This window comes from Cyclopterus lumpus, chromosome 16 (assembly GCF_009769545.1).
Source record: "Cyclopterus lumpus isolate fCycLum1 chromosome 16, fCycLum1.pri, whole genome shotgun sequence".
NCBI lineage: Eukaryota > Metazoa > Chordata > Actinopteri > Perciformes > Cyclopteridae > Cyclopterus > Cyclopterus lumpus.
The window spans coordinates 2,898,075-2,909,866 of record NC_046981.1 but is presented as its reverse complement, the minus strand read 5'-3'; the positions used below and the strand labels follow the sequence as shown (position 1 = coordinate 2,909,866).

The 11,792-nt window shown below is 44.9% G+C and overlaps 1 protein-coding gene across 3 annotated transcripts in view; it reads right to left on the bottom strand.

Moving 5' to 3' along the window:
* The window catches only part of sema6e (sema domain, transmembrane domain (TM), and cytoplasmic domain, (semaphorin) 6E), a 53,260-nt gene that overhangs the window by 22,247 nt on the left and 19,221 nt on the right, over window positions 1–11,792 (bottom strand). For all 3 annotated transcript variants that reach the window (XM_034554488.1, XM_034554489.1, XM_034554490.1), the window contains exons 12-14: window positions 10,571–10,747; window positions 9,882–10,019; window positions 2,327–2,404 (exon numbers count right to left, since the gene is read on the bottom strand). In XM_034554488.1, the coding sequence (XP_034410379.1) occupies window positions 2,327–2,404; window positions 9,882–10,019; window positions 10,571–10,747 (393 nt within the window). The remainder of the gene's footprint in view (window positions 1–2,326; window positions 2,405–9,881; window positions 10,020–10,570; window positions 10,748–11,792) is intronic.

Genomic DNA, 11,792 nt, shown 5'->3' with positions numbered 1-11,792 from the left:
GAAAAGGGGGGGGGGGGGGGGGGGGGGGGGGGGGGGGGATAAAATATCCCATTAGCCTCTGTGTCCGTGTGAGGGCAGGAGCAGTAATACGTCTGGCTGGCCGAGGAGATGCAATAAGTCCAGGGCTGCACATTTTCAGCCGTCAGAATAATCTATTGGAAGCCAGTCAACAGTGGAAGTGGTGCTCCGTGTGTGTGTGTGTGTGTGTGTGTGTGTGTGCGTGTGTGTGTGTAGGAACTGGTTGTACATCAACCACACGGGAACACGCCAAGTCGTCCGCTGTCAGGAGGCAGCGAGCAGCACCTCTAACGGCCTCAGATGATCCTCTGCACCGTTTACTGCACCCATGAATCTACCTGCTCGTCCCCCGTCTGTCCGCCCATATAAATACATATATAAATATATATATACATCCATCTTTCTTCTGACAGACAGCGCGGTACACTTGAGGTTTTTTATGGCTTTTGAGAGCGGTGGAGGGGGGAAAGAAAATATAGAAATATAATAAGGTTTATTAATTGGTTTCATGGTCTATAGACAGACTGAGTAATGGGTTGCGTCATTTGTATTCTCAACCGTCACTCGCTCCTTTAAATTATAATCGTGTTTTTAATGTCAATGTACTGTATAGTTGTGACCTGGCGGCTCATTTAAAGGCACATTTATTATTATTTATATATATATATAAATATAGCCGTATATATATATATATATATATATATATATATATATATATATATATATATATATATATAAATATATATACATATATGTATATATATATATATTTAAATATATATACACATACATTTAAATATATATATATATATATAACTTAGACCTGCTTTATAATAAAATAAGACATGGAAATATCACTTTTTATATGATATGGGTGGATTAAATGTATGTTTTCATCGTTGCTGACGGTGAATTGAACTGCAAGTCGAGCTTTGTTCCCTCGACGTCGCCTCCTCCACTTTACCGGCTCCACGCTTTAAGCGGCTGTGGAGACGGCGTTCTTCACGAGCACTTAGGACCAAACCAGATCCACTCGTCACGTAGCCCACGTGTCTGACTCTAGATCAGCCCTCACAATGAGGAGGACGTCGCCACAGCTGTACAACTCACTCGAGGAGATGCTGCTGCTGCTGCTGCTGCTGCTCGGCTACACGCTACCGACGTGACCGCGAGTTAGAGAGCTAATAACGGCTTCCTGTAGCCGAACGCCACCGCGGCGGAACTCACTAATTAGCACGACTTTGTCCAGAGAAGAATGAACGGCCCGGACCTCCCGCTGGAGCGTTTGATTGGGAAAGCAAATGAGCGCACTTTTCATCCCCTCGGTGGTTCCTGATTGGAGATCTCTGTCAAAAAGAGGGGTGGGGGGCTAAGGGAGGGGGTCAACAATGAGGCACATCAGGTAGAAAATTGCAGCTGCCCTGTTAATAGGCAACGCCCCCCCCCCTCCCCCAGCATGTGACAATGTAATTCAACAGTTTTCTGGCCTCTGCGGTTGAAGCGTTGATTAACAGTTTTGGGATGAAGGCTTTGGCATCTTACTCCATCTTGGATGACTTGATTCTTTCTGTATCTTCTTGCACTAAATGTATTCATTTTTATTTGCACACTATCTATATATATATATATTTATTTATATATTTTTAATATTTATATATATATATATATTTCTTTTTTATATACATATATTTTTTTAATATATATATATTTTTTATATATATATATATTTTTTTATATACATATATTTTTTTAATATATATATTTTTTTATATACATATATTTTTTTAATATATATATTTTTAAATACATTTAATATATATATATTTTTTATTTATATTTATATTTTTTTAAACAAGTTTGAACTCTGTTGGAGATAAATATTCACACTTTTAAAAAAAAGAAGAAATAAAGAAAATAAAACTGTATAATTCATCAACATTTAAGGATTAAGCACTAATAGAAAAAATTATTTTTTTTAATAACGATAATGTTAAGTTGACGTTAAATAAGAAATATACGGGCCAAACAAAGATGGTTTCCGTCATTTTTTTAGTTCCCACCACGTCGATGTATGTTCAAGTGTTTCATTTTCTTATTAATCTGGCTTTAAAGAGCTGTTGGATGCGATAAAAAGGGGGTGGGACATCATGATTGACAGCTGCTAGCGTAGCAACATTTCCGCTGGTTAGCCGTGATCAGGACCGTTTGTGGCGGCCTGTCGCGCCTTTGTAGCCAAGTAGCTACCGTGTTGCTAACAAGCTAATGCTGTGTGTGTGTGTGTGTGTGTGTGTGTGTGAGAGAGACTTACTTGAAGCCGGGTGAGACTGTTGCACAGCTGCCAGACTTGAGCCAGATGCAGTAAGGGTCCCGCGAAGACAGACAGCTTCTGCACAAGAGACACAGACAGACAGACGGTCAGTCAGACAGACAGACAGACAGACAGACGGTCAGACAGACAGTCAGACAGACAGACAGTCAGACAGACAGACAGACAGTCAGACAGACAGACAGACAGACAGACAGACAGACGGTCAGATAGACAGTCAGACAGACAGTCAGACAGACGGTCAGACAGACAGACAGACAGACAGACGGTCAGACAGACCTCTTCACATCTGAGCCTGTGGCTCTTCACCAAAGCCTGTCGTCTCGTTCTCATGCAGATCAATCGATTATCATTTTTACGAGCAGCATCCAAACGCAGCGCTGCGAACACACACACACACACACACACACACACACACACACACACACACACACACAGAGCTCGTCTTGTCCTCTTTTGAAATCACAATCCATGTTTTGCTTTGATCATATGAACTACGAGTATTCCATCGTGTTCACATAGTGCCTCGAAATTCGTTCCCCCGAAAAGCACGAATGGCAAAATCCGTCATATTCGAGGCTTCCGAACGGTGACCGCGTCCACCTTCTTACACGCAGTCTGGACCTTTATCAAGCCGGGGGTCACCGGGGGTCACCGGGGGTCACCGGGGCCTCGTTGATGAGCCACCTGTTCAGGGCCCCCGGCTCACTGTGATGCGTGTAGCATGCCGAGTGTACTCGGAAAGGTTTACTTCCTCCCTTTAAGGGGCGGTCCTCGTTGGCCATCGCCAGCAGCCATTGGTCACGCGTCCCCCATCATTCAGAAGACCCTTACCAGCGACCTGCGGTTTCATAATCCTGCGCAGAGTTGCGCAATCATTTTTTTGGACCTTCATCCCGCCTCTGTGTAAATTACACAAACATGGCCGGAAGTCGGGTGTCAATTAAACAACATTGTTTTGTTCACAGCTGCTGAACCGCCGAGAAAACTGAACAAAAAAGGAGCTGCGGATTTTCAAACCGAGCTTTAATGAGGACTCCCACGGCCTGTTTTAAATATTAAAAAAAATAAAAATTGATTTTGATTGATTTAGCTTCGTTGGCCCAACGACGGCTGCTTTGCAGTGACGGCACGGACAATATTAACGCGGTTTATTTATCTCGACCTGCACGATAAGAAGGCTCAACTTCCTGTCTCTCGCAGGCTGACGGAGGACCTCTGGCTGCCAGCTGACTTTAAAAAAAATGATTTGTGCGCCGTCCATAAAACAAGTATATGCATGCCTCTCTCTCTCTCTCTCCCCCGTTCGGCCGCCCTTCTCCTCTGCAGAGACACGACAGGAAAAGACCCTCCACAACTTCCAGCTGCCATTTAGCCGACGCCCCCGGGAAACGGCGTCCCCTCGGCTTAGCGACGGTCTCTCATGCGACGCTGCCGGAGACATTTAATGGACGTAGATAGGTGGTTGAATACCGTCGTGCTGCATTTTTATTATGGAGCTTTTTGAGCGTCAATATCTACAGTAAATCTGCATTAATGACTTAATCGCAGTCGAATCACGCAATGGGTTGCAAAGTGAAAAGGCGTCGTCTGGCTCATTAAAAACTTTGATCTCGTCTTTATAGTTTTGCTAAGAATGAGGCAACGTTGCAACAAAGAGAATAATATCACTGTGTTGAAACTGTGTTGTTATAAAAAATAAAGGAAAAGAGGAAATCTCCACCAGACTTGAAGATCCACACATCTACAGATTTTTAGGGGTTTTGGGGACAGTTTTTGCCCTTTTTTTTGGTATTGGTTTATTAAGACTCTCGTTTCCTACCGTTTCATATCCGCTGCAAACAGAGCGTTTTCTGAAACCTAATATTGGCAGCTGGACTTCTGACGATGCAGGCTTTGGGGAGAGAGAGGGAGGAGAAGTGAGCCGAGAGAGAGAGAGAGAGAGAGAGAGAGAGGGAGAGAGGGAGGTAAATCTCATCTGCAGGGAGACGGATTCCTTGGTGTGGTAAAGGAGGATACGGTGGCTGAAACCTGACCTCCTGGCCGGTGCTGATGAGGCTTTCGGGGGGCCCCTAATCCCAGGATGAGGTGTGCTGCAGCTCCAGTCTCTAGAAAGGATTTGGGGATGTAGCCGCTCTGTGAGCTGAACCAAACACTGGCCCTGTTTTCTCCCCTTCTTTTTTTCTCTCTCTCTCTCTCTCTCTCAGAAAAAGAAAAAGAAAAACACGTCGGCCACCATCACTGGCTCCCGGCCAATCAGCTGGATCCAATTTATAAGTAAACGATGTTGAGAGCTTCTCCAGGCCTCTCTCAACGAGGGCTTAGCATGCGATGGGGGTGGACGTATTCCCTGGTGGAGCCGAGGAGAAATCCTTCCTCTGGGGTTGAGAGGGAGAAGAAAAAGAAGAAAAAGGAACACGGGCCCGACATTCCTCACAGAACCAAAAATAGATCCCAAAAGCTGAGCGAGTACATTAACGGAGAACGAAGGAGGCCTGACAAAACAAAAGGCTGGAGACAAAGAGAGAGAGAGAGGGAGAGAGTTCTGTTGTTTACAGACGTTACAGCAACATGTTCACGGTTCTGTTGTTTACAGACGTTACAGCAACATGTTCACGGTTCTGTTTACAGACGTTACAGCAACATGTTCACGGTTCTGTTTACAGACGTTACAGCAACATGTTCACTGTTCTGTTTACAGACGTTACAGCAACATGTTCACGGTTCTGTTGTTTACAGACGTTACAGCAACATGTTCACGGTTCTGTTGTTTACAGACGTTACAGCAACATGTTCACGGTTCTGTTGTTTACAGACGTTACAGCAACATGTTCACGGTTCTGTTGTTTACAGACGTTACAGCAACATGTTCACGGTTCTGTTGTTTACAGACGTTGTTTACAGACGTTACAGCAACATGTTCACTGTTCTGTTGTTTACAGACGTTACAGCAACATGTTCACTGTTCTGTTGTTTACAGATGTTACAGCAACATGTTCACTGTTCTGTTGTTTACAGACGTTAAAGCAACATGTTCACTGTTCTGTTGTTTACAGACGTTACAGCAACATGTTCACGGTTCTGTTGTTTACAGACGTTAAAGCAACATGTTCACGGTTCTGTTTACAGACGTTACAGCAACATGTTCACGGTTCTGTTGTTTACAAACGTTGCAGCAACATGTTCACGGTTCTGTTGTTTACAGACGTTAAAGCAAAATGTTCACTGTTCTGTTGTTTACAAACGTTGCAGCAACATGTTCACGGTTCTGTTGTTTACAGACGTTACAGCAACATGTTCACGGTTCTGTTGTTTACAAACGTTGCAGCAACATGTTCACGGTTCTGTTGTTTACAGACGTTAAAGCAAAATGTTCACTGTTCTGTTGTTTACAGACGTTACAGCAACATGTTCACGGTTCTGTTGTTTACAGATGTTACAGCAACATGTTCACTGTTCTGTTGTTTACAGACGTTACAGCAACATGTTCACGGTTCTGTTGTTTACAGACGTTACAGCAAAATGTTCACTGTTCTGTTGTTTACAGACGTTACAGCAACATGTTCACGGTTCTGTTGTTTACAAACGTTGCAGCAACATGTTCACGGTTCTGTTGTTTACAGACGTTACAGCAACATGTTCACTGTTCTGTTGTTTACAGACGTTACAGCAACATGTTCACTGTTCTGTTGTTTACAGACGTTACAGCAACATGTTCACGGTTCTGTTTACAGACGTTACAGCAACATGTTCACGGTTCTGTTGTTTACAAACGTTACAGCAACATGTTCACTGTTCTGTTGTTTACAGACGTTACAGCAACATGTTCACGGTTCTGTTTACAGACGTTACAGCAACATGTTTACGGTTCTGTTGTTTACAGACGTTACAGCAACATGTTCACTGTTCTGTTGTTTACAGACGTTACAGCAACATGTTCACTGTTCTGTTGTTTACAGACGTTACAGCAACATGTTCACTGTTCTGTTGTTTACAGACGTTACAGCAACATGTTCACTGTTCTGTTTTTTACAGACGTTACAGCAACATGTTCACGGTTCTGTTTACAGACGTTACAGCAACATGTTCACGGTTCTATTGTTTACAAACGTTACAGCAACATGTTCACTGTTCTGTTGTTTACAGACGTTACAGCAACATGTTCACTGTTCTGTTGTTTACAGACGTTACAGCAACATGTTCACGGTTCTGTTTACAGACGTTACAGCAACATGTTCACGGTTCTGTTGTTTACAGACGTTACAGCAACATGTTCACGGTTCTGTTGTTTACAGACGTTACAGCAACATGTTCACGGTTCTGTTGTTTACAGACGTTACAGCAACATGTTCACTGTTCTGTTGTTTACAGATGTTACAGCAACATGTTCACTGTTCTGTTGTTTACAGACGTTACAGCAACATGTTCACTGTTCTGTTGTTTACAGACGTTACAGCAACATGTTTACGGTTCTGTTGTTTACAGACGTTACAGCAACATGTTCACTGTTCTGTTGTTTACAGACGTTACAGCAACATGTTCACGGTTCTGTTGTTTACAGACGTTGTTTACAGACGTTACAGCAACATGTTCACGGTTCTGTTGTTTACAGACGTTACAGCAACATGTTCACTGTTCTGTTGTTTACAGACGTTACAGCAACATGTTCACGGTTCTGTTGTTTACAGACGTTACAGCAACATGTTTACGGTTCTGTTGTTTACAGACGTTACAGCAACATGTTCACTGTTCTGTTGTTTACAGACGTTACAGCAACATGTTCACGGTTCTGTTTACAGACGTTACAGCAACATGTTCACTGTTCTGTTGTTTACAAACGTTGCAGCAACATGTTCACTGTTCTGTTGTTTACAGACGTTACAGCAACATGTTCACTGTTCTGTTGTTTACAGACGTTACAGCAACATGTTCACGGTTCTGTTGTTTACAGACGTTACAGCAACATGTTCACTGTTCTGTTGTTTACAGACGTTACAGCAACATGTTCACGGTTCTGTTGTCTACAGACGTTACAGCAACATGTTCACTGTTCTGTTGTTTACAGACGTTACAGCAACATGTTCACTGTTCTGTTGTTTACAGACTTTACAGCAACATGTTCACGGTTCTGTTGTTTACAGACGTTACAGCAACATGTTCACGGTTCTGTTGTTTACAGACGTTACAGCAACATGTTTACGGTTCTGTTGTTTACAGACGTTACAGCAACATGTTCACTGTTCTGTTGTTTACAGACGTTACAGCAACATGTTCACTGTTCTGTTGTTTACAGATGTTACAGCAACATGTTCACGGTTCTGTTTACAGACGTTACAGCAACATGTTCACTGTTCTGTTGTTTATAAACGTTGCAGCAACATGTTCACTGTTCTGTTGTTTACAGACGTTACAGCAACATGTTCACGGTTCTGTTGTTTACAGACGTTACAGCAACATGTTCACGGTTCTGTTTACAGACGTTACAGCAACATGTTCACGGTTCTGTTGTTTACAGACGTTACAGACTGTGTGAGTTGATGAGGAAGTGAGAAGCTCGGCTCTGCATGTACGCATGTGCATGTACATACGTGCATGTGCATGTACATATGTGAATGCGTACATGCACGTATGTACACAAAAGACTTCCCAGAGAAAGCTGCCACAGTGAAGCTGGATGAAAAGGAGACCAAATACTTCTATTCGAATTAACACAGATAACGTAGTAATAATAATAATGACAATAACAACAACAAGGCCCTCTCCACCAACAATTGACTATTTGTAAAATTCAAAGCACATCTGTGCTGTAAGGAAAATCAGGACATAATAAGGCTGATCAGTGAGCTGCTCACCAGCTGATGTTCTCTCACTTCCTGTTTGACACGATTTATACGGAATATTATAAAACTACCAACAAACACGTAAAAACTCTCACATTGCTCTCAGAAGGAAGCAGCTATTTAAAAATGTCACGAGCATATTCCACTGCTTCCCCAATCTGTTGATTCCAGAGCATTTCAACTGTAAAAAGATAATTGTTTTCTACATTGCACACTAAAATGTTTCTCCTTAGTGCAGCTGTACACAAACATGGGATCACATGCACTGCAACATGAGGCTCAGGCGGGTTTCAAATCAGAATCGGCTTATGAAAACATTCAAATCCCGCCCCCCCCACGACTAACCACATTTCAGCCGCACCATATTTCCCCGCAGCTCAGTTTAATCTTACTCTCACTTACCTGCCAACACTACTAATAACATCAGAGTGTTTTTTTCAACAAAACTCCACGAACCGGGCGGATAATAGCGCAGCATCTGCCATTCGGTGCTTTTGTCCAGAACGCGTCTAACAGCATCCAAATTGGTGGCGGAGGAGGAAATTGATCCTCTTTCACTCGAGTTACCCGGCAGCGTTAGTGACAGATTTTTCTTCCCGGCACACGGCGGAGGAGACCCTGAATTCAGGTCGCCCCTCTGGGCCACAGCGCCGAGTGTGGTCTCGGTCCTCGGGCGGCCTTTGAGACCCTCTTTTGGGTCTATTTGTGCAACCTTATTTAGTTCTCAGTCAATCTATGGACACTCTGTATAGAGGACTCCATCGGATAAGCTTGTATCCCCCATGTTATCCTTACTTTTAGGACGGTATCTTATGACTAATTCATTGTTGATACATTGTTCTTACTCTTTATTGTAACATTTGATCAATAAATTGTCAGTCACAAGTTTTAAAACCCTTTTCTGGGTCCATGTAGTGTACCGGAAATGCTCCTCTTGGGGGACCCGAGTCCTTCCCAAAGTATAATAGCTCCAGTGTGTTCTGGGTCCGCCTCTGGAGGTCTCCAGCTATCCAGGAGGCTTCCGGATCAAGCCAAAGACCCTCTTCCTCAAGCCCAAGACCCTATCCCTCAAGCCAAAGACCCTCTCTCCCAAACCCAAGACCCTATCCTCCAAGTCAAAGACCCTCTTCCTCAAGCCCAAGACCCTCTCCCCCAAGCCCAAGACCCTATCCTCCAAGCCAAAGACCCTCTCCCCCAAGCCCAAGACCCTATCCTCCAAGCCAAAGACCCTCTTCCCCAAGCCAAAGACCCTCTCTCCCAAACCCAAGACCCTATCCTCCAAGCCAAAGACCCTCTCCTCCAAGCAAAATACCCTCTCCTGCAAGCCAAAGACCCTCTTTCCCAAACGCAAGACCCTATCCTCCAAGCCAAAGACCCTCTCCTGCAAGCCAAAGACCCTCTCTCCCAAACCCAAGACCCTATCCTCCAAGCCAAAGACCCTCTTCCTCAAGCCCAAGACCCTCTCCCCCAAGCCCAAGACCCTATCCTCCAAGCCAAAGACCCTCTTCCCCAAGCCAAAGACCCTCTCCCCCAAACCCAAGACCGAAGTCCATCCCAACCCGAAGCGGCGAAATCCACCGTTTTTCTTTTCTGGCTAACCGAGTCAATCCGCTCATGGAGTACTCCATTACTCAACGAGGTTGTTTCAGGGGTCGCGACCTTTCCGCTGGCGGACGGGGGCATAAGCTTCGACTCACTTCTTGCAGGTGCCGTAGTCGGAGCAGCGGCTCAGCGGCACGCGGATCACGCAGCCGGAGAACGCCACGAACACGGCGTGGTGGTCCCGGTCCAACTCCAGACCCAGCACCCTCCTGTCCTCCCCCCGCACGTTACACCTAAACAAAAACAAAAAGGGAGCACAGAAGAACACCGACAGACACCATCAGACTTTTTTTAGTCTGGAGATTATACAGAAGAAGAAGCAGCAGCTGCAGCTGCTTCCCCCTCTGGCTGTACAGGGTGATGCAAAGTGTTACAAGAGACCAACGAGTGGGTGGGCGTCAAGGCAGAACTCAGGGGGGAGGAGAGGGAACAAAGGGAAGGAAAGATACCGACTAAGATGCAACCATTCTCATTATTTCTGTATCTTTTTAACAGTCTGACCCGCTGATTTTAATACGAAACTACGACGGTGGTGTAAAACTACAATATGACTTTGTTATTATCGTCTCTGGAGGTCATTGGCTCGGCACGCACACGGTTCGAATGATTCGGTAAGTATGTATTTGAATATCACATCATTAACTTTGAAGACGCAAGCTCGTGACCGCCACAAATACAGGAACACGAGATGGAAGCGCGTCTGGAACAGAAACAAACAAAAGAAGAAAGCAGCACGGTTGAAGGGAGAACACCCACAAACATAAACAACAACAGATTGTCTCACTTGTCGGGGTTGTAGACGTCCACGTCCTCCAGGAGTTGGGTGCTGAAGGACGCGTTGGCTCCCTCGGTGCTGGCCAGGATCTTCAGCACGCGCCCGTTGTCCGAGCCCAGGAACACCACGGTGTAGTTCTTGAACGGCCCCGCCGACGTGTCCACCGCTATCTGGGTCAACTTGAATCTGCATGGACGCAAACAGGAAGTGAGACGATGAAACCGTTAACATGTTGGGATCGTCACTGAGCTCCTCGTGTGATCACTTCCATCCACCAAACCACTTCCTGTCCGCCGCCGCAGACTTCCTGTCCTTTACTCGTTCTCCCAGACAACAAAAAACTTCCTCCAATAAACCCACTTTGTTTCTGTATTATTCTATGAAAAAGTTAAATTTAAGTTAAAAAGGTCACCGGAGGACCTCGCTTCTCCCTCGCTGCCTCCCAGATGGTCCCACCGAGGCTGGTGTGTTTACACACACACACACACACACACACACACGGACCTGGCTGGCACACCCGGTACGTGATGTGCTTCTGGTTAGATTTCATTTATCTAGCTCCTCTCCGCGGGGAGCGGCGAGGCAGATGTGATGTTTTTTTTGGCGCCAGATGTGAAGCGGCGCACGTTTTTCTCCCCAGTGTGCAGCGTCTGGCTGGCTGTCAGCCTGCTTCAGCAGGCGGCAAGGACGCTCCTGTGTACAGTGCTGTGTGTGTGTGTGTGAGGCTGGGATGCACTGGTGGGATCAGGGGTGGTGACTGCAGCCTAGGTGCCCCACAGGGTGCCTTTAAATGGGGGAGAACCTGATGAAGGGCCCCTCTCAGTAGAGTAATCATCTGTAAACTCATATCTGATATTCATGGACCACTTTATTACCTTTTGTGTGCAGAAACAAGTCATTTATTAAATGCATTACGAAGAAAACAAAAAGGTTGAATTACTTCGAAGGAACGCACGGTTCGGAGGAACAGATTTACGATTACGAATTAAGAATTATGGAGGTATTAAAGCTGCGAAATGCTGCAATTATTTTAAAAAATAGATGTCAAGATCTATTTTTTCCTATTTTTTTCTATTTCCATTATGGTGACCGACCTCCGTACAATCCCGATGCCTCCGGACGACCTTCCGACGAGAAGATCGTCCGTTCCTCCGAAGTTCTTCTTAAATCTCGTCCTCGTCGACCAGCTGTCGCCTCAAACCGGCTTTCTAAAAACGAGCTGGCTTTAGTC